The sequence below is a fragment of the Zeus faber genome (assembly GCF_960531495.2).
Source record: "Zeus faber genome assembly, chromosome: 21".
NCBI lineage: Eukaryota > Metazoa > Chordata > Actinopteri > Zeiformes > Zeidae > Zeus > Zeus faber.
The window spans coordinates 10,761,517-10,784,385 of NC_137208.1; the positions used below are offsets into that span (position 1 = coordinate 10,761,517).

Sequence of the window (22,869 nt, forward strand, 5' to 3'; positions counted from 1 at the left end):
CACACACACACACACACACACACGCACACACACACACACACACAACCACACACACACAGACAAATACAAACACAGAAAAAGTAAAGACACAGGCGAGCACACGTTTATATACACCCCTCTCTCAGTGAGGTGCACAGGCAAAAAAAACAATAACGTTTATCAGTTTGAACGTTAAATATCTAGTCTAAACACACAGACACACACACACACACACACACACACACACACACACACACACACACACAAAAACAATTGACTCTTGTGGCACACTTTCTAAGGCAGTCATGCACTTTGAGCAAACACTCACTGATAATCTGCTCACTAAACCCTGTGTGTCTAACATACTGCTCGACACCTGTGATGGACGCTCCCACGCCCACACTGTTTGTTTTTACCGGCCTTATATTTTCCCTGTTTGTTAAAATCTTTTTTACGCCCTACATTCATAATGCACACACAAAGTTAAAACACACAACATTGACACACCGGTTTTGTTTCATATAACGTGCATATTTTATTGCTGGGATTTAGAGCTTAACTGGCTGCAGAGGAGTCCATTCGACCTTGTGGGGGGCTTTATTTTGTATTTTTTTGAACAATCTCTTTTTATAGGTGAATGTTTTGTATTTATTTTGCACTTGTCTAAACACGTTTACTTGTGTTATTTAGTCTCTTGTTTAATTCTATTTAGAGTTAAATCATTTTTCTTCCTGATGGCCCCTGTTCAAGTTCTTTTGACCTAGTTTTTAGTTGTATCACACTTGAGTTAATTTGTAATCGTTTCCCCCTGCACTTGTTTTGCAATAATCCTAAATGGATTATTTATATATTGTTTGGTCAATAAATCCAAATTTTTGCCTCAATCTATCTGCGACTCCTGTGTCTGACGGCTTGGTCCCTCACAACACCATAAACACACACACACACACACACACACACACACACACACACACACACACACACACACACACACACACACACACACACACACACACACCCAGGGCCTTGTTACCTTGATATTATTTAATTGTTTAAACTGACTCTTTAATGAGATACTGCAGACATTTTTTTTTTCAGAACTTCCTACCTTCCCAGTCTGCTGGGGATTTAATATTGTTTTTAATGATTTATTTATTACTTATTTATTTGTTTCTCTAACCTTGGCCGTCGATGAGAGTCTCCCATCGTGATCCTGATGAGAGTGAAGCGCGTGATACTTCACTCAGCTCCAAAAGCACTTAAACATTATAGACTCGCTCATAACGGATCGGCAGTCTGTTGAGCCAATACTTCATAAATTCAGCGGCGCAAATTGGCCAAGCTTGTATTTCTTAATGGCTGCACTTCACCGCAGAGAATGTGGTCAGATCAATTGGCGACATCAAAATGCTCGAGCCTCCCTTAAATCACTATGGATTTACCATGACACACACTGCTCCGAATGTTCTGAGTTACAAGAAATATGAAGTCTGGTACAACTAACCATTTACCAATAAAGCTTATAATAATAATAATAATAATGATAATCATAATGATGATGATGATGATAATAATTAATAATAATAATGATAATCATAATGATGATGTTATTAATAATAATAATTATAATAATAATAATAATAATAATAATAATACGCACACAACCTGCTATCCTTTTGGCCAAATGGCCTTCTTCAGAACATAACATGCCATTGAACATAACAAAAGTGTCTTGGTGTAAGCGCTGCTTTGTCTTGTTTTTCACCATGTGTTTGCAGCTAAACTTGGCCCCGGCCGTCTTGGCTTCTTTTTGACTTAAGCCCTGCCAAGTGTATTTATGCCGGGCCAGAAAAAGAAGTGTGTGTTTGTGTGTTTGTGTTTGTTTGTGTGTGTGTGTGTGTGTGTGTGTGTGTGTGTGTGTGTGTGTGTGTGTGTGTGTGTGTGTGTGTGTGTGTGTGTGCGCGCGTCTGTGTGAGACTTATTATTTATGCTTATTTGACACTTTGGTTATGTTTGTTTGCAATAACTTGTGTGTCCATTTTCCTATGAAGTCTAACTAAACAAACAGACCATAACGGGTGTTTTTTTGTTTTGTTCATGTTTAGTCCAGCTGAAAAATGCTTTATAGGATTATTTTATCTCTTTCCTCTCCTTACGGTACAGTATGTGCTGCACAACTTTAACCTCTGGCTACAGGGACCATACTGTGTTTCTTGTGTTTTGTAACCATGATCTATTGATCTATCTATTTTATGTATTTATGTATTTTTATCCTCATCCATTCGTCCTTCCCATTCTTGTGAACGTGATAAAATCACGACACGGTAATTATAATGAATATTATTATGATTATGATTATTATTATGATTATGAATATTATTATTATTATTATTATTATTATTATTATTGTTATTGTTATTATTGTTATAATAATAATGATAATACTGACACCTCTGCTACCGGCCATTTTACAATTATTAATAATAATAATGTTCTTTTTTGTCTTTGTCTCAATATTGGTCCTTGTCCTCTTTGTATCAGGCATGTTGAAATGGCAATTTAGTGTTTTGGGGGAGAGTTTTCTTTTCCCAAGAATTTTTTATTTTATTTTAAATTTTTTATATTTGTTATGTTACATTATGTTTGGATACTTGCATTATTGTAATAATATAAATTCTGAACCACACCACCTCTGCTGCTGACCATTTTTTACTAGTTTAGAGAGAAACAATCCAGTTTTTATGATTGTTTTTTTCACCTTGATGGAATAGTGAACACGCCTGAGGCCCGGGCAGAGCCTCTGAGCAGCAGCCAGGGCCTTAATCTAACAACATGCAGGTGCCAGATTCCTCTTTGCCATCATACCGGCAGGATAGCAGCCGGTAAGAACTGGTAGTAAGAACTGGTAGTAGATCCACAGGTGCTGCTGTTAATAAAGCTAAAGGAAAATGCCATCTAATGCAATGATTCTAACCTGCGGTGCCAGATTGCAGGGGAGGTCGCAAGGCCTTGGACAGTTGGAAGTGTTTATTTCCTAATAGACACTGTGGTAGCGGGGAGGGGTTTCGCCGCCATCTGCAGGTGGGGGGAGCCAGCACCGGCAACCGGCAGGGGACGCCGCTGTCGGAGATCGAGGTAATTAGCGGAGTCTTTAAAAGCTGCTGGATTTTTGATCTCTCTCTATCCCGACAGCGAGGCTGGGTCCGACTCCACTACTGGGTGATGTGCTACAGTTCACAAAGGGCTTGTGGAGTTGTATTGTTGTTAAACAATTACATACATACATGTTTATTTGCCCACTTGTCTCCAGGTCTGTAACTTGGCCCCAGCCATAACAATAGACTTGTTACAGCGCCGCCCAATGTGGGGCATGGCGGACGGACAACGGGAGGGAGGGATCAAACATCCGGCAGACGACTGTAATAATAGGCTATAATCATAGACTAATAATAGACAAGACTCTAATTTCCTCAATCTTCGACAGCTGCGTCCCCTGCCAGTTGCCATTTCTGACCCCCCCGCCTGCAGATGGTGCCAAAACCACTCCCCGCTACCGCAGCCACCTATTGGTTCGAAAATGTGTCAGTTAAAATATTAGTTGTGACAAAATCCATGACTATGTTCTCCCCTCTGTTCCCATCCAGGCAGCGTGGTGGTAGTGTCCCACTAGAGTCAGACAGACAGCCCTGGACCACTGACCCCGCCTCCCTTTCCTCATAAAGACATGCATAGCAAGAACCGTGAGTCTACTCTCTTCATCTTCCTCTCTTTTTTTTTTGTTCCCTTTTGCCCTCCTCCCTATTTTAAAGCTATTCTAAAGCTTCTTCTCGTTTTTTTTCATCCTCTTTTCTCAAACTTTCACTATATCCCTTTCCCTTCCATGCCTTCTTCCATCCCTCCTAGGGCTGTCACTATAACCGTAATTGCCTGATCGCATGTGTTTGAGCTAATCGCGATCGATTTCGCAAAATCGTTGTTTTTTTAAGTTTTTTTTTATGTTTTCGTCCAAATGTCAAGGTTATTTGAAACCGATGTGAGAACTTTGCATTTTCATCAGCTGGGTGAAGAAAACGGTTTATAACCAATTTTGTTATGTTCCGAAGGTCAATAGGCCGACAAATGGATTAATGTTTTTCATTTGGTGAATGTCTATCGTTACGCTATTACAGACTTATACTTGAGTAGTGACATGAAATGAATAACAAAGACATTTCATTAATCGCAATTATTTTTAGGAAAATTAATCATCACCTAAAATTTTGTGGCCGCCTTACTGCCTCTATCCTTTCTCCCCTCTCCGCTGTACGTTTTCTCTGACCTTCTCTTTTTTGTCTTCATTCCTCACATCTTTTTTTAAATTTTTTTTTATCCTTCCATGTCTCATCCCTCCTTTGCTTGGTTTGTTTTATTCGGCCCGAGGTGCCAGACGGGTGGGGTTCTCCTTCTGTCAGGACAACCTTGATAAAGTTATTTCTGCTCTGCTCACACAAAAGGGGATTGGCAGCTGAGATACGATTGTGCTTCATTGCTGGAGGGAAATTCATTTGTCATTGCTGTAAAAATCATTTCAATTATACTCCACAATCTGTACACAAACGTCAGCACTGGGCTACAACAGCTGGTCTATGAGAGTCAGAAAGTTGCATTACTTTACTGCAGCCTTAAGGACAACATTTTAACTATATCACAATAATAACATGACAAAATCCCAGACTATATTTAATCTCATATCACAGTATCAATATTATTTCGATACATCGCCCAGCCCTGCTATACGTAACTTTAACTTCAAGAGAGGGAGGACTACGAAGTGCAGAGAATATACGTCAGTGTTTCCTAAAGGTCTGGAAAATACTTGGTCGTGGTAGCCGTCAGGGGACTACCGACACAAATTACAGGTTGCCAAGTTCCCGTGAACGCAGCATCACTTCCGTCACTAATTACACTTTTCAGACTTCCCGTGAACGCAGAATCACTTCCGTCACGAATTACAGTTTTCCGACTCCCCGTGAAGGCACCATCACTTCCGTCACGAATTACAGTTTTCCGACTCCCCGTGAAAGCACCATCACTTCCGTCACAAATTACAGTTTTCCAATTACCCGTGAACGCAGCATCACTTCCTGCTGTCTCTCCACCCGATTCAAACCTTCTGTCTAGAGAGCCATGTCCGCATCGTTTGACCCAATACCAGAGAACGAGTCCACTAGTCCATCAATCGCGGATGGCGTCGTTCTCGCCGATGGGGGAAAAAATAAAAATAGAATGGGGAAAAATCCTGAAATGTGTCGCAAAATACACTATACTTTGGCAGCCGTTAATTTACCTGGGCGGCCCGCCCAAGTAGGTGGAAACACTGAACATGTATTTGGCACCTGAGTTGAGCAAAACCAAACCATGAACGTGTGTGTGTGTGTGTGTGTGTGTGTGTGTGTGTGTGTGCGTGTGTGTGTGCGTGTGTGTGTGTGTGTGTGTGTGTGTGTGTGTGTGTGTGTGTGTGTGTGCGTGTGTGCTGTGCGCTCACACACTCCTCATCCTGGACGTCCCTCTCCGTGTTTGTGTTTCCAGATAAGCGCCACAGCTCCCCTGTCCCCTCCAGGAGCCCCCTGGGATCCATGAAGCCCAAGGCCCCCTCGGTGGCTTCGCCCGTGGCTCCCCCCTGTGGCCCCGGGGACACCCTCTCCTTCAGAGTCCCCAAGGACTTCCCCCACTCCCGCTTCAGCAAAGCCCCGCTGGCCGTCTACCCTCCCAAAGGAGCGCGCAGCAAGACGTGGTGAGAACACACTGCATGTTTTACCAATCCAAACATGTGGTTATCACTGTCTGAAGGCTCCCGTCTTTAACTTAGATTTACAGGCAGTAAATCAAAATAAAGTTGTTAAATGGCGCGCGTTTGAATTTATGAGGTGTTTCAACAAACATCCGTGTTTGTTTTTTGTCAAAATTAGGCGACTGCTTCTGCACCGTAGCCAAATAGATGCCATCAAAACCACCTGCTACACTTACCTGTTCCAGATGAATCCAACGGAATCTATACCTTCCTGTAGAACGAAATCCAAGAACATCCTTGGAGTGACCTATCCAAAGTCAAAAAAGGAAAAGAAAACATAATTGTTTGATTTATTCCAGTTCCCAATCACATACCTTGCTCTGTGACCTGTGGAAAACCGTTTCAAATAACAGTTCATATAATCATGTAGTTCATAACCCGCCCTATTTGTACCTAGTAGTTACCTCTGCCCTGTGCCAAATATCTAGTACCTTCTTGCAATGCATACTCGTCATTTGTCCAAAAATAAGTCTTAAATATAGCACAAAATTCTCTTGAAGTGATCTAAGAGGCGAGAGTCGAAGATCTAACTCTGATACCTGCAGACACCCTGGTTATAGTCATTTATCATTGTAGTCGCTTCTGCCACAGAAAAAGGTCCATAATCGTCCCCCTCCTCCCCGGCACCTTTGCCTTCATCTTGCCTCTTTGATATATTCCTCTCTTTCCGTCGCGATATTTTCCCTCCGTCTCCCTCGCTTTCTCTCCTCCATCACTATCCATGAGCGTTATTCTCAGTCGCTTAGCGCTAAATGGGCCAGAGTTGCCCAAAAGACTCATTTTCATCCGCCGTCCCTGGCCACATGTGGCCTGAAAAGACACGCAATAAAGCGACGTTTCCTCATTTCCTCCGACGCCTTGTTCCTCCCTCCCTCCATGTTTGTCCAACTCTGCCCACGTGTCGTCTTCCCTCCCCCTCCGCAGCGTCTCCCTCCCGGTCGTCAGCCTGGAGAAGATTCCCTGTCTGGGCAGAGCCAATGCAGCCTCTCACGTCCGCCTCGCCCCCTCTGCGTCCTCTTCCTCCGCCTCCTCCTCCTCCTCGTCCTCCTCCGCCACCCCTTCCCCGTCCCCCCTCAAACCCCCGACCCCCCTCCGCAACGGTGGCGGACCACCCACGCCCCCCTCCTCCCTGGACCGGAGGCCCTCGCCCGCGTGCTCCCCGCTGGACAGGCACCCGGCGCCCTCCGCCCCAGCCCGGTCCCCCTCCGCCTCCCCGCTGGAGAGCCGGGGGAGGCCCTCGCCGTCGCCCTCGCCCTCCCCCACCCACAGGCCGGCCGCCCCGCCTCTGGACAGGAAGCATCAGAACGGGGCGAAGGTGGCGTCCGGGTCGCACAGACGCCTCTCAGGTGAGTCGAGGGTTCCTGGTTCGGTTCCCCGGTTCCTCCTGGCAGCGCGTCGGAGTGTCCTTGAGCAAGACACTGAACCCTTAAGTGCTCTCGATGAGCTGGTGTTCATCTTGCACGGTTGCCGCTGCCATCGACGTGCGAATGTGGGGGGGGGGGGGCGAAACGGGGCGGAAATGCCGCCCTTGTGGAAAAAGCGCAGCCGGCATGCCGGGAGAGGGGTGCGACATTTTGGGTGATCATGAGCTGCACCTTGTTAAAATGAACCCTCAAACTTATTAGCGCTGCAGATATTCCTCTATAATCCCGTTTGAACTTGTGTGCTTTATCCGTGCGATTCTCCTCCAACCGTGTGTGATAACGTCACACTGGAGGCCGACGCCGTTGTGTAACGTCACACCGCCATGGTCACGCCATCTATCTAAAGTCACGCGGCAGAGGCGGCGGCATTTGTTTGCTTGAGTGCAAAGGCGCAGAGCCGTGTCAGAGATGGATCTTCCTTCCGGCAGTGTTGCGGGGTCTCTGTATCACAGCGGCTCAGGTGTTGGATATCTGACAGATAGCACGCGTCAAGGAAGATACCCGAGCCACGTCAAATATGTCCGATATTAATGACTTTTTGACATATAGAAGTGTGTTACCCGTCTTGTAAGTGGAGAGGGATATTGATTTTTATCTGGACTCTCTATCTTCGCTTGTCGGTGCTGTTAGGTAAAAGTTCTTGAATATGGTTTAATCTCCTCTGACTATTGATTTGTTTTTAGTTTTTTTGGGGTTTTTTTTTGTTGTTTTTTTTTACTCTGTCCCTTGAGGTGGTGGGTATACTTTTTTTAATCGGAGGCTGCTGACCTTCACCGCAACACAAGCTTCCCCCGCTGTATTAAACGCATTCCCACCGGGAATCGGTGGAAACGTCACATAGAGGAGCACAGACTTGACGCAAATATGTTGAATGGCTGTTTTTCCGACAAAAAGCCAGCTTAAAAAAAAAAGAAAGAAAGAAAGAAATCTAATATTGGATTTTTTTTTTTTTTTTAATTGTTTTTTTTTACAAAATAATCTCAGGGATTACCACTTTAAAAGTTTAGAACTCAGAACCCGTTTCTGCCTGGCACTGACGTGAGTCTCCTACCCAATGTGTCCTCAATGCGGTTTGAGATCCGGTCGGGTAAGCCTACCCGTTACGGAAGTGCAGGATTTATTATTTCGGAGTGAGGTATTTACACAAAACATCCCGTTTTTTTTTAACCCCGTAGCAACAGGGAGACGTGCGTGACGAGGCACGGAGAGGACACACGTTTTTATTTTTTTTTGTTTTCCTTCATTCAGGTCAGACCTTTAGTTTAAAAAAAAAAAAAAAAAAAAAGTGTGTGTGTGTGTGCACTGCGTACAGAGGTTCTCACGTTTAATTGCATTATGAGCGGGATCCGCTCAATTGAGATGCATGTGGAGACGCACGTTGAGGCCAAATGTAAACAGGGCCTCGGAGTCAGTACCTTCCCCCGCCCTGATGATGTCATCACCGCGCTGCGCTGTCGCCGAGCGCCGTCGCCATCTCGGAAAAAATTGCTTCCATGGGTTTCTCACCGGTATTTGGAGCGGTAGTTTCCGCTCTCCGGATGCTCTGTAGCCCCTTGCGCCGCCGAGACGTTCGGAAGGGGCGCCCCGCTCTGGGGGTCGGGATGGTGCCGGGTCCCTGATGGGGCGTGGCGCTGCTTGGAGACACTCTGGTTCTTCATCACTCCTCCTCCCACTGCAGCACTCCACCTGCTGTCCTTTTTTCAACTTCCCTCTTACTGAGTGCTCCACCAACAATGTTTAATTTTTGCGTCGCCACTTTTAGGGGTGATTTATTGTTTCTTTTTTATTTTAAGGATTTTAATTTATTCTGTTTGTTTCGCCCCTCCCTCGTGCGGTGTGGTGCTGTATCGTGCTGCGTTCCAAGGCCTCTGATTCAAAACGGCGTAATTCACAAGCTCCTCCTGCCAAAAGCTGCTTCTCTTTCTCTATTAGAAGAAAAAAAAAAAAAAAAAAGCCCCTCCACCTCTCGCGTCTCGCTGTGTATTTGTCAACCTCGCTCTCCTCCTCTCCGCCCCAGTGCATTCGTCTCCATTTGTCTCCTCTTTTATTCCCTCTGTCTCTCTCGCCCGCCCTCTCGTGTCTGTCCTTCCTTTTTCCTGAGCTCCCTTGTCTCTAGCTCCCTTGAATTCACCGTCTCTCTCTCCATCTCTCTATCTCTCTTGAACTGACCCCTGACTCACTGTGTGTGTGTGTGTGTGTGTGTGTGTGTGTGTGTGTGTGTGTGTGTGTGTGTGTGTGTGTGTGTGTGTGTGTGTGTGTGTGTGTGTGTGTGTGTGCGCGCGCGTGTGCGTGTGCACGGACTACTACTCTACTGTTTATTGCCCTGCCCTTAGCGCACTGCACCCTGCCAGAGAGCACGCTTATTACGGGGATTAGGAGCCAGTATTAGATGATGACATCCTGAAAATAAACAGCGTTTACACTCGTCCTCGGTCTTGTTGCCTCCCGTCAGCAACTTCGACCGCTGGCCCCAATACGAGACCTTTCCGGGACATGGGGAAGGAGGGGAAAAGCATCCATGCTTAAACTTAAAATAATGAATCATACATAAGGATCAGACGTTTAGTCTGTCTTTTTTTTTTTTTTTTTTGGCAATTAAATGCTTTTTCTCGTTGAACTGGAACAACAGGCAACACATGACTACGCAGCCAACACTCGATGCCAGGCAATAAAAACGATCAAAGACGAAAGCTTTTCTTGTTTAGACGAATGATGAATCCATTTTTCTCTCCTTGAAGTCTTTATTTGCACCCCCAAAAAAGAAAAAAATCAGTCCCTATTTAATTTATTTATTTGTGTATTTTACCTTCATGTATACAGGGAAGTTTGGCTGAGGATTTGTTTCCCTTAATATCTGACATGTCGGTGCTTCGGGTATCAGGCTTCTACATGAATGCAGATCTCATTTCAAAGCGCCCTGTGCGTATTTCGATCAAGTTGTACTGTATGTGGAGCATTTCAGTCAGCAGACCTAACACAGGAAGTGTGTGTGGTCATTGCTTTGGTTTGGAAACCTCCCTGCTCGAGCCGTAACATCTCAAGGCTGTTCTTGCGTGTTGTCAACTCTGCTTTAAGGCTGCTAAAGAGTGCATCGCCGTTCCACCAAAATATACCCTATAATATATACTGTACATTAAAACATACTTACAACAGCTATCAAAATCAAATAATAAAAAAAGATTTAGTAGAATAGAATGCACCTAAAAACACGGCTGCATAAAATGGGGAAAAACGCGCAAAGAATTGATTGTGTTATAGCGTGCATGTTGTATAACAATTTCATGTTTTTTACGTTATTAGAAGCTATTTAACAGTTTTGTGACCAGTGACACCTATTCATAATTAATATTTAATTAGTTAAACGTTATTACCAAGAACAGATTGCACTGATGATTGAAATCATTTGATATAATCCTATATAGAGCATACAGATACTGTTTTCAAGGTATGATATGTGTGTATATATATTTTAAGGAATAACTCTGATTTTTTTTTTTACGTTTATGTAAAGTTAGTGAATGCATTAAATAATTACTAGTGTGGAGGAACAATGTGGGTTTCTATGGGAATTAACCCTACCCACATCCTCCAAAAAAAATCGACACGCTCCTCAAATAAATCCAAACTGTTCCTTTAACTGCACATCTGCCGCATTTGTGCGTTATGTTTGTGCATCACGTCGCCTCTTCAATTTGCTCCGACAATGAAAATGATAAAATGATATGTCTCGCAGCCCAAAATTGAGGGTTGTCATTTTTCCGGCGGTCGGGACACTTTCCCTCTCAGCCGCACCCCGTGATCCAGCGGAGTGAGCGCTCATTTGGGCGGATGTCAGTCACAGCGGACTGCTGGTGTGTGTCAGCCGGTATTTAACCATCGACACCAACCGAAGAAAATGAATTAGGATGGAATAAAACGGTGCACAGCAATCCAATGAGTACGCCAATGCGGTAAAAAAGGCCTCAAATCTAACGTTGTCCCGTGTTTTTTTTTTTTTTTTTTGGTTTTGTTTTTTTTTTCTTCCCCCAGGGAGGGTGTTCGACCCCAACAAGCACTGCGGGGTCCCGGACCCCGAGACGAAACGAGCCTGCACGCGGTCGCTCACCTGCAAGGTACGAGCGATGGGGAGGGGGGAAAAAAAACAAAACAAAAAAAACACTCGGGACCATCCACTCGCACGCCCTCTCCTCTTCGTCTCCATTATCTCTCCATCTCTCCCGGTTCTTATTTAATAACCGCCGAAGGAGGGGCGAGGCTCTCTCTCTCTCTCTCTCTCTCTCTCTCTCTCTCTCTCTCTCTCTCTCTCTATTTCTCACTCGCTCTCTCTCTCTCTCTCTCTCTCTCTCTCTCTCTCTCTTTCTCGCTCGCTCTCTCTCTCTGTCTCGCTCTCTCTCTCCTCAACAGGGAAATAATAGATGTGGAGCCTGGAACGTCCTATTGCGCTGACACTGAGGCCTCTAATTACCCCCCCCCCGCGCAGCCTTTACTGCTCATCGTTTTGTCGTTAAGTAATTAAGGCTGCATGAGCGTTTTTCCTTTTTTTCTTTTCCCCCGTCAGGTAGAACTACTTATAACTTCAAATTACTAACTTGCTTTACCTCTGCTTTACCCCTGCTAATGTGTTCCCCGTGATTGATTTTCATAGCGGATTAATATTCATTTATATTAAATGCATAAAAATATTAAAATAAAATGTTAATTGAATACTTTTATAATTCGGCTCTTCCGATGACGTTGGGGTTCTGCGCAGCACAGAACGACTTGGACCTAAATTGCACCCGAAACGTGCGCCATGTATTCATTCTGTTCGTAGCAGCGTTTCTCACGTCGGCATTTTCCTTAAATTTCACCGGGAACGTGGTCGCGGTCAACCTCAAGTAATTGTGATCGGGCATCTATGAAGGACTTATGACGGTTCCAGCTCCGGCTGCTCGATTCAGGGAAGAAATATTGTTTTTTTTGGCCGGAGGTGGGAGTAGTCTCCCGCACTGTAGGAGCGATCAACTCCGGGGTTTGACAGCTTCTAAATGCTCCTCAACGTGTCGCTCCATGTCTTTTTTCCTCCAGACCCACTCCCTAACGCACCGGCGGGCCGTTCCCGACCGAAGGACAGACTTTGACATCCTCCTGGCCGAGCACAAGGGGCGAGCCAAGGAGAAGGAGAGAGAAGGGGTGAAGGAGAAAGAGAGGGCAGGAGGTGGAGGGGGACAGGGGAGGAAGGACGGCAGCGGCCAGGAAACCCCTTCTCCCAGTAGGCCTCACTGCCCCAACGGCCGAGCCCTGTCCACGCTGAAGCTCCGGCTCGCCAACGCACACGTACCGAGGTAGGAGCACCGCGTTTTGTAGGGGCAATCCACGAGATTGTCTGGCTTGGTCCCAGAATTCCGTTGGTGGCCATTGTCGGTTCTTTTCTCAAAAGTTTGCCTTCTCTTGATCGATTGATTTGTTGTTGGGGTTTTTTCTTTCGTGCTCCCCTGAGGTAGTGGGGATATCTTTTGTTGCTTTTTTTTTCTTCTTCTCATCCATATCGACAGTTAACTGACCACCACTTCCTACGCTGCTTTATCAAATTCACTCCTTGCGATCTCGATCTGGCCGGGAAAGGCGGGCACCGCCACCAACAATGGTTTCTTGAAAAGCTGCCAGCTAAATGGATATGCAATAAATACCAAAATCAATTTTATCTGTTTTCTTGCAAAATAATCTCCCAGATTACCACTTTAAAAAGCTTTCGTGCTCTCAATATGGAAACATGCAGGCACATGGGAGTACACGCTATAATCTGAGGAGTCAAGGTCTAGTGTTTAGGTTTAGTGTGAGTCAGATCGTGCGATGGAACTCAAGTATAAATCTTCATCTTAGCAGAATTCAGGACGTGCAAGATGTACATTTTTTTTGTCGGCCCCTGCTCCGCTGTACAACCCATTATATATTTCAGCGGTCCACCCGCGACCGGCCAGGTCTAGTCGCGCTGACATTGTCACAGCGGACGCGCGACACGATCGTGGCAAAATAATTCACGGGCACCGACAGCGCTTCACTGGAGCCTCTGACTCGTCTGAGGGCGATTAATCAGCCGTCTCCTGCAATGTAACACCGACCCGCCGAGACATCCACCCGACATCCACGGTGAAGGAATGTGCTGATGACGTGAACCTTTCTCTGGAGTCAAAACCAAAACACAGGGGGAGTCTGCAGAGGCCTTCACCTGAAGTCAACTAGGCGTGAGGGGAAGCCGGTCGTTTCCTCTTTTCGTCACTAGGGGTCGCTGTAGACCAAAGTGCTATATTATGCCCCTTCTGGAAATTAAAAAAAATAAAATAAAAAATAAAGGATAAAAAAGCTTGTGCCAAGTTGGTTTTTTTTTGTGCAAGTTTTTCAGATTTTTTTAAATTCTTTTTTTATTTCATGGCTTGCACCAAAATAAAGTAGTAGTGTCTGTCCAATTCAGTGTCTTTGTTTTTTATTCTTCAGTAGGCTCTCCAAAAATATATATTTTTTACATAAATATATTATTGTCGTATATTTTTTTATATTTTATATATATATATATGCAGTATATATAGATTGTATACATTGTATAGTATATGTAGTAAAATCTAGTTAGATTATATATATCATCTAATAGTATTAGATATGATATAATAATATTGACATATAACATTTGTCTTTTCTATTTATCTCTTGTTTCAAAAGGGCGGGATTTGTGATTTGACACTTTAATATTCAATGAACATATTTCAGTCTGTGTTTTCTTTCCTTTCCTTCCTTTTTATTTGCCTCCTTGACCATCCTCCGCAACCGCTGAGTGTCTCACTCCACCAATCTGTCTTATTTTCCTTCTGTACCTTTTACTTTACCGCTCTCTCCCTCCCTCTCTCTCTCTCTCCCTCCCTCCCTTCCTCTCTCTCGCTCGCACTTCATCTCTTTCCACCCACTCTCCCCGTCTCCTCTCCTCTTCATTTCCCTCTTCATCACTCTGCCTCGGCTGCCTCCCTCTCTCCATTTACTCACTTCCCCTCCTCGTCTCTCTCCTCCATCATCCGTCTGTTTCATTCCGCTCGGCCTCGTCTCTTTTCTCCACTTTCTCTTCCTTCTGTTTTGTTTTTTTGTTTTTTTGCTCCGTAATTCCCGGTTCTTACTGCCGTTCCATCCCACGGCTCAGGGTTCCGGGGTCGACCTCCTCTACCTCCGTCGCTGTCCTCCAGACCCCGGCTTCGGCCTCGCACACGGACCCTCTGCCCCACGGCTGGGCTCGGACCCCCGCGGACGGCGCTCCGCTCTCCAGCGACGACGGAGAAGCCGAGACCCCCGACGACGCCGACGGACCCCCCTGCCACTTCTCCACCCACCACCCTCGACCGCTCGGGGTAAGGACCTGGAACACCGCCCCCCAAATGCTCATCTCACTCATCACACAGAACTAAGTGATATGATGAGTGAATCTTGAACAAGCATTGCCATTTTTTATATTTAATATATATTTATATATATTTATATAATCATATTATATAATATACATAATATTTAATTGTATATATATTTGAATATGGAAAAAAATATATATTTTTATCAAAAAAAAATATTTTATCATTTTATTTTACATATTTTATTTTAGTTCACTTCTAAATAAACTCCCTAGCATCCATGTTTCTCCATTTTTGGAAATTCAGCAGGGTTCCTGTAATGAAGCCATGTTATTAGATGTAAAGTTCACAATATTATAACCAAATCATTTTACACATAACTGTGTTTAAAAAAAAAAAAAAAAAAAAAAAAAAAAAAAAAAAGTCGAGCCAGGGCAGTCCTGTAGACATACCTTTATATTGAGTTCAGTTAAACTAATATTGTTGCTTGAGATAGTAATTATTTAAACTCTTTAGTCAAGGTCCTAACACTGCAGGCTGATAATTAGAGATCCAAACAAAGCACTGAACTCTCAACCTCTGGTGCAGGCTGTAAAACAGTACCCACATAAAAACATATTTTCTATTATTATTTTCAATCACAAAATGATTATTTTATGTCACAACGTCAGTTTCACAGACTCCTTTCCGACAATAGTCTGGCCACTGATTTTGCTTTTATCCCCCGTGAGACCCATTTTATTAGTCTCATAAATGAGTTGTTAACTTCTTAACCAAAAGAATCCCGTAAAACGCGGAACTGTCACCGCCAACTGCATGCATCTACGTCACGTGAAACGCTTGTGTCTTGATGTCTGTGTCGTGCTTTACTCATGTGGTGCGCACGTTTAACAACGCTCGGGCACCAGATGCTAAAAGCCTAAGCAAACAGACTGACATGACTAGAGCTTTTGTGTTAAATGTATTTAATTATTCAAGTGTGTATGTCGAACATTTGGGTTTATCATCATATTTTTGTGGTGTGTTTTTTTTCTATATATATATATATTTTATTTTTTACATCCATCTATTGAGGTTTTCCTCAGATCTCGTAAGAGCTGAGGTAATTGTTTGTAATTATTTTTCTTTCTGCCGTGTTCCGCACGTCGCTGCTGTTTGTCATCAATGGTTTTCATGGCTCGGTCTGTCATTTGACGTCACCCGGGGGCCGCCTTGGTTTTTACACTTAACCCTGCTGATGCCCCCTCCCTTCTCTTCCTCCTCCTCCTCCTCCTCCTCCTCTCCTCACCTCCCTCCTCCTCTCCTCCTCCTCCTCTCCCCCGTCTCCTCTCCCCTCCCTCTGTAGTTCTGTGTGTTCAGCAACAGGCTGATGGGGCGAGGCCACTTTGTGTTCGACCGCCGGTGGGACCGGATGAGGCTGGCGCTTCAGAACATGGTGGAGAAACACCTCAACGCACAAATGTGGAGGTGTGTGTGTGTGTGTGTGTGTGTGTGTGTGTGTGTGTGTGTGTGTGTGTGTGTGTGTGTGTGTGTGTGTGTGTGTGTGTGTGTGTGTGTGTGTGTGTGCGCGCGCGCGCGATCTCCTCAATCCCCAATCAGACTTTGAGGAAACGTTAATGACGTTGCCGCTGGGTTCCATTTGTTTTTTTTCAGTACGAAGAAGCAAAATGGGAGAAGGAAGAAGAGTTTGTTCTGGTCAACGATAAAGTGGCAGCGATGGAGATGAGAGTTGTATTAAGGGATTTCGATTTTAGCAATTTATCGGCCAAGAGACGCTCAGAATTGCGTGTTAATTGACTTTTTAACCTACCTCAAGTGATTCTTCCTAAGTTTATATAGTTAATTATAGTTTATATAGTTAATGTCACGAGGAAAAACATTGATTAAATCAGTAAATGGCTTCTCTCTATTATATAATATATATCTTACTGCAACAACAATAACAATGACCTTGCCTGGGAATTGAGAGGTTTGGCATTTTGACCTTTAATTTCGGCAACTTTTGGTCAGATCATTTAGATATTTTGACCTAAGAGATTGACAGCAGCCTCGTGTATTGGATCAAATGTAAAAATATAACTAGCAATTCTTAAAATCATTACCAATGCAACTTTTTGTAGTAGAAAATCATTAAAAAGCTTTTGGTTAATTAGCTTAACCACACGTTTCGGAGTTTCTTTCATTTTCTGAATTAAATTTGAACCCCTTAACCTTTAATTTGTTGAACCTTAACCGATTTCACTCGAAAAATGGTCAGTAGAGTGATGGTTTTGGGGGAAAAAAAAAAAAAAGCATCTTTGCTTCTCTCTGCGTTGCAGGAAGGTTCCTCTGGCGACCGAGAGCTTCCTCGCCTCTGGAAACTCCACCGTCTCGCCGCAACAGCCCCGCCCTCCCTCCCCCACCTCCCCGGACCCCCCTCGGCACTCCTCCCCCTCGCCCTGCGACCCCTCCGCCTACGCCGCCACCGCCCCCCAGTCGGCGTCCACCGCCGGGGTGTTCGGCGTCAAAGACTCTTCCCCGTCACCCGCCCTTGTTTCCTTGCACGGGAAACCCTGCAACGGCAGCCACAGTCCCGCCAGGCCCTCCAGAGAGAGGGAGGACTATCTGGCGGGGGCCAAGAAGAGGAAAAACCCCTCTTCATCGTGGTCGCCGTCTTCCTCGTCCTCCTCCTCTTCTTCTCCGAGCGTGGCGAACCACAAGAGGAACGGCAGCAGCTGCTGCCCGGACTCGGTGGGGGTGGGGGTGGCGACCCCTGGTCAGAGAAGAGGCCCCGAGCGTGGGGGAGGCCGGCCGGGGAGCAGGGAGGAGTACTGGCTCTCCCTGGTGGACCGCTCCGTGAGCCACGGCACCCAGTACAGGTGGGTGCCCCGGGAGACAAAAGATGCCGAGAGGTCCGCGATCACGGAGGGCTCCCTCCACGGGTTTGCAAGATTTACATGCGCTACGTTCGGTGAGCGCTATGTTCGGTGCAGCTGTCCAGAACCAGATGGGACCTCCAGAACATCTGAATTCTGAGTTCAGCTTGGATTCAGCAAGGTGCTGACTGTATGTCCAAACCTCTGTAACCCCACAGGCCCTTACACTTGAATCCGTCAATAATACCCCTTTCCCGCTGCACTAAAAACCCGATGACACCCGCTAACATCCGGCATTTGTTATCAGTGGGAAAGGAAAAACCGGGGTCTCGGTCCCAATAGACAGGGGTTTTAATCGGCTCCACCTCCGTAACCTGCGCGATGCGACGCGCGTTGAAATTCGGGACGCTGGCGTAAATAGACGGGAATATCTGTGTATGATTCCATCATTGCTATATCCCAATTAGAAATCAGAAGTTACCGACTTTTGTCCCGCATGGGGGACCGTGAAATGTTGTGAGTGTGGGGATCGCACCGTGGGGGAGCACGGCGGAGAACCCCCACGCTCGCCCACCGGTCCCCGCTCCCCTCTGCCAAAGCACGGGTGCTCCACGCTGCTTCTACCGTAGTGTTGGGTCGTTCGCGAACGCATCCGATTCTTTTGAACGGCTCAAGATACTTGGGTCAAGATTTACAGTTTTATGTCGTTGTTTGTTTACATTGTCTACTGTTTTGTTCCCAGTCACACTGAAACCATGACACGCCCCTTGTCTAACGTGGTTTCGTGAAGAACTGCGTGCGAGCGCGCGCGTGTGTGACGGTTGTATTCGTTTGTTTTTTCGTACATGCGCTCCTGTCTCTGGGGGAAGGAGAGCCCATAAAGAAGTCTCGCACCAGAGCCCGCCTTTCAGGTTATGCTCAGGTGCTGTTGAGGTGCAGCGCTCAGACACAGGGGCAGATGATTGATGGATCCATGGCTTCGGCTGTTCGCACCCAATTTTCGAGCCCCCGCTGTCTCCATAGAAATAAGAAATAAGAAAAATTCTTCGTCAGTGTTAGTCAGAAGAGGGGGACATTTTTTTGCACTCTTCAATAGTCCAGTTTTTCCCCCGCTCTCTCGTGGAAGCGCCCTGCCGCCGTCTCCGGACGCCGTAGCCCGGCCGCTGGAGGACTCTCCGCCTTCCCTCAATAACGACGCGTTTTCTCCGGCGACCGCTGCCCGCCGGTTATCATTCGTTGGGCTGTGTTCCGTTTATCGCTCAACCCTCCGCGGAGCCTCGGCCCCCGGACGCGGCGAGGCGTGGAAATTCCCAGGAAATGCGCTGAAGCCGACGCGCGGCGGCACTGAGATCCCCCGCCCTTCCCCGTCGGAGCGCTCATTCAAACCGCGACTCAACCGCTTCGCCGTGTCGCTTTTGGGAGGCGTGGACCGTGGCCTAATAGAGGGATCGCTGGGTGTGGAAAAGGACTGCAATATTTATTTAACTTCCAGTTGTGAAAGGGTGAAGGAGACAGCGAAGCTTTAAATATTTAAAGGCTCGGGAAACTAACCAGGCACCACTTGTTTATTATGCGGTCGACGGTGCGTTGTGTTCCCACCCCTGACATTCTAAAACTGACTGAACGACCTTGTCTTTTTTTTTTTTTTAATTTATTATTATGTCATTACTCACGCAGGGTCGACCGAAGAAGATAACCACGGTTGCTAAATTGTGAAACTTCCCCATTAAAAGATAAAGGTTTCGCAGTGTTCTTCAGTTTGGACTCTTTGGGTGTTCCCTAACGCCGTTGTTCTTCTGACAGCGTTGTACTGGACGTGCCGATGCGCGCCGGGGCACCGTCACCTCGCGCTCCGAACGGGCGCCACCGAAGGGGCCTGAGCAGTCGGAGGGCCGTTTGTGGGGTGTGATTCGCACGTAAATGCGAAACGCGGTAAATCAGTGGCGCAAATGAACTCCCTTGTAGCTGTGCAACACTCGGCTCCCGCCCTCTCACGGTGTCCTTGGAGGAGGTCGTAAACACCGACCCTATCTTTCCAAGTCGGTCTGTTTCAGGACATTAGCCAAATTGTGTCTACGGGTAGATAGTTCACAATAACAACTTCACTTTTCTTTCTTTCATTCTAATTTGAGCACTCCTTGTCGTCCTGCTCCAGCCTGGACTCGGCCCCCAACGGCTCCGGCAACGTCTTCCGCTCCCCGAAAAAGGACTCGGCTCCCGTCTCCCAACCGCTCGCCGCGCCGCCCTCCAGCCCCCTGGCGTACGGCGGAGGAGCCAGAGGGAGGAGGAGGAGGAGCCCCAGCCCCTACGGCACCAAGGCCAGTAAGCTGAGCAGGCCGGGCGGCGGCTTGGGCGGCCTCTTCAGGAAGGGGAGCGACGCCGGGGGGATCCTCTCCCTGGGGCCCGAGTCCCCAGGACAGGTAGGCTCCGTGACGTGGGATGTCTGTTGGACCCAGGGTCCAAAGGGGATATTGTTAAAGGATGGGCTAATCCTTCCACCCAAATATCTGGCCCCGTCATTTACAACTTTAGAACTGACGAAGCTCGCAGTGTTGTCACACAATGTTTTATACGGGAAAACGTTTTTTAAACTGTGCATTTTACCAGGGTTTTTTTGGGGGTTTTATTGACTCCTTTTCTCTCCCGCAAGTCAGCTCTTTTTGCCACATCCGCACTGACGTGAAACCAGAAACAGGGAGTTGCGTCGCTTCCTACTGGAATGTGATATTGTGATGACTTAGAACATGCAAAAGACAAATGCACCGAGATATGTTACCTATTTAAATGAAATCCTCAGGCTCAGGAAGGTTACAATCCTCTGTCTATATTTTTCCGTGCAGGGGGGGGTAAAATGGCCATTGTTGACCATTTAGGTGGGGCATATAGCTGAGTTGAATGTGTAGCTCAGCAACGTCACTACAAATCGTAATTGTATTATTATTTAAATGGTTTAATACCAATGTAATCCATCTTTTCCTCCCCTCTCTCCTCCAGGATAAGATGCACCATTGACGAAGGTCTGCGGAACAGGCAGAACGTCGGGCAGCTGTGCGGGCCACCACCGTTTGTGACCTTTGACCTCACCACTCTGCCACTGATGGAGCAACCCTCCGTTGCGCAGTGACAGTGACTCCCTTCCCTCACTGACAGTTTGACACTCGCCCACTATGGATTCTGGGATATTGGGAGGCCTTGTGTGACGGGCCGACTCCCCGCGTCTCGCCACGATATGCCCTCGTATGGACTGGTAGGGATCTCCATCCCATGGTAGCGGATCCTTCGATGGAAAGGCTCGCGTCCTGGTCGGTTTTCATAACGAGACGACGGATTCATAAACTCGCCCTCCGTCAAGGGAATCTGCTTGCTTTGTTTTTAGTTTTTTTTGCGTTTTTATTTTTTAATTTTTTTCCCCAAAGCTCCAAAGGCCAGACTGTTTTATATAGTCTGAGTCATTGTTGTTGACAATAACCACATTGGAAAGGTTTTCATTTTTATTTTTATTTTTACTTTTTTCACTTTTACTTTCTGTTTCCCCATTACTGAACCAAATTAGAGATGACTTCCTGTTATAGCTTGTCCCTATTCCTGGTTTCCACGTCGGGGTCAGCGGAACCAGGAAAGGAACGTTGCATTGTGGTCCGTGTTTGTTTATCCGGCGGTAGAGCCTTTGAAGGGACCCACTTCCATCCCATCAGGCGCTGCGGGACTCGAGTCTCCAACCGCAGCGGGTCAATGTCAGCGTTACCGGGATATCTACGGTCACAAACGGCGATGACAAGCGTCCAACAGAATCAACCTTACCTACTGTAACGGAAAATCTATTTTATATTTCTCCCCCTGTGACCGCGCCCCCGGTCCACCCGCTCTCAGCTATAAATGGGGAAGTGAAAAGGAGCTTTCTTTCTTTCTTTCTTTCTTTCTTTCTTTTTTTTATTTTTTTTTGTTCGGCGCTTCTCGCCCCCTTGGCTCCACCTTGCATGCCTGCGTTCAAAGTGCACTTACTTACTTCCCCCTCCCTCCGTGCGCTTTCCTCTTTCTCCTCGTCCACTTGGCCACGGTCTCCGGCGACGTCAAGCCAAGGATCGGCTCGAAAACAAGGGAAGGAAATAAGCGGAAAGCGTCGACAATGCCCCCTCAGCCGCCGCACACAAGCCCCTTGTCCGTGCGCCGGGGGCCCTGCATTCAAACTGAATTATGAATGTGGACGGGGGAGGGCGGGTTGTGTGGTGTATGATAATTGATCATTTGTCACATGGCGTCACGTGTTGTTGTTTTGTTTTTGTTGTTGTTGTTTTTTTGTTTTCTTTTCGGCGACCGCCATAGTTGAGCGACAGAAGCATTTTGAGCGAATGGAAAATAAGGAATTTAAAAAATCAACGGTCGATAGTGGTACGAATGTAAAATATTTGTTGAAATGTGTACATATCTTATTATTTTCTGGTATTTATTAATAATTGTTCTTGCTCCAGTTTTGCTACAGAAGCGCCGAAGGCGTAGTGTTTTTCTTTTTTTCTAACTGAGTTCTATGTGCCAGTGTGTTGGGTGGAACCGGCCTGGATTCAATGATGCATCATAACTCCAAAACCCATCAAGCCTTTGGTAATAACGTCGAACTTGAAAACAGTCAAACTCAACTTCAGGTCATCCAAAACCCCGACCAGTGTTGTATGACAGACAAGACGTCTGCTCGCTCCAAAAAAAAAAATAATCCATTTTACCCCTCGTCCTTTGGTCGCTGATCTTGCGCTATATTCCGAAATATAAAAATCTGTTAAGCCGTGAGATAACCGGGTCCAGAACCCCCGTCCTAAATTGCCCGTGGCGGGCAAGGAGGGATTTATTTCTCCTTGATATCTTCCCCGTGTCCTATATTTCTCCACATCATTCCAATTGGCACGACGGAAGGATCTCTCAACTGTTGCAATATAAAAACCAGGAGCCGTCGATATTCAAATGGGGAGGGCCCCGCACTCCCTTTTCCCTTTTCTTTCAATGTTCAAATGTTTGTTTTTGTTGTTTTTTTAAACCAAGTCTGGTCCGTCGTTAGTATAATCATGTTCGGCGGTTTTCTAAGACCTGGTTCGGAACTTGAAACACTGTCGTATTATTTCCGCCGGGAGGGCCGCGGCAGCTTTTCCTTGGAACCGGACTCGCGAGCGTTGAAATCCGTCGAATACCGGATTCGCGTCCGAAAACGATCGGACCCGGCGTTTCAGATGCGAAAGGCCGGCAAATGTTCATTTTGCCTTTCGATACCGCTCCCGAGGAGTGGTGTTTTCCGGGGGACAAATAGAGATGTTACGTTTGCCTGGTGGGTAAAGACCGGAGGACCCCACAGCGTGTTCAGAAGACAACCCTCAGATGTATCCAGCTCCGCTCCTGTTGCACTCATTGACTGCGACCCAAACTCCCTG

At 46.3% G+C, this 22,869-nt stretch overlaps 1 protein-coding gene across 1 annotated transcript in view; it reads left to right on the forward strand.

The window, feature by feature from the left end:
• Positions 1-20,579, forward strand: part of atxn7l1 (ataxin 7-like 1) — a gene marked incomplete at its 3' end in the record, with an annotated part of 36,577 nt that extends 15,998 nt beyond the window's left edge. The window contains exons 3-11 of the mRNA XM_080022374.1: positions 5,548-5,752; positions 6,734-7,155; positions 11,263-11,345; positions 12,301-12,549; positions 14,442-14,603; positions 15,946-16,067; positions 16,919-17,458; positions 19,611-19,889; positions 20,450-20,579. Coding sequence (XP_079878500.1) covers positions 5,548-5,752; positions 6,734-7,155; positions 11,263-11,345; positions 12,301-12,549; positions 14,442-14,603; positions 15,946-16,067; positions 16,919-17,458; positions 19,611-19,889; positions 20,450-20,579 — 2,192 coding nt within the window. The remainder of the gene's footprint in view (positions 1-5,547; positions 5,753-6,733; positions 7,156-11,262; positions 11,346-12,300; positions 12,550-14,441; positions 14,604-15,945; positions 16,068-16,918; positions 17,459-19,610; positions 19,890-20,449) is intronic.
• Positions 20,580-22,869: the final 2,290 nt, after the last annotated feature.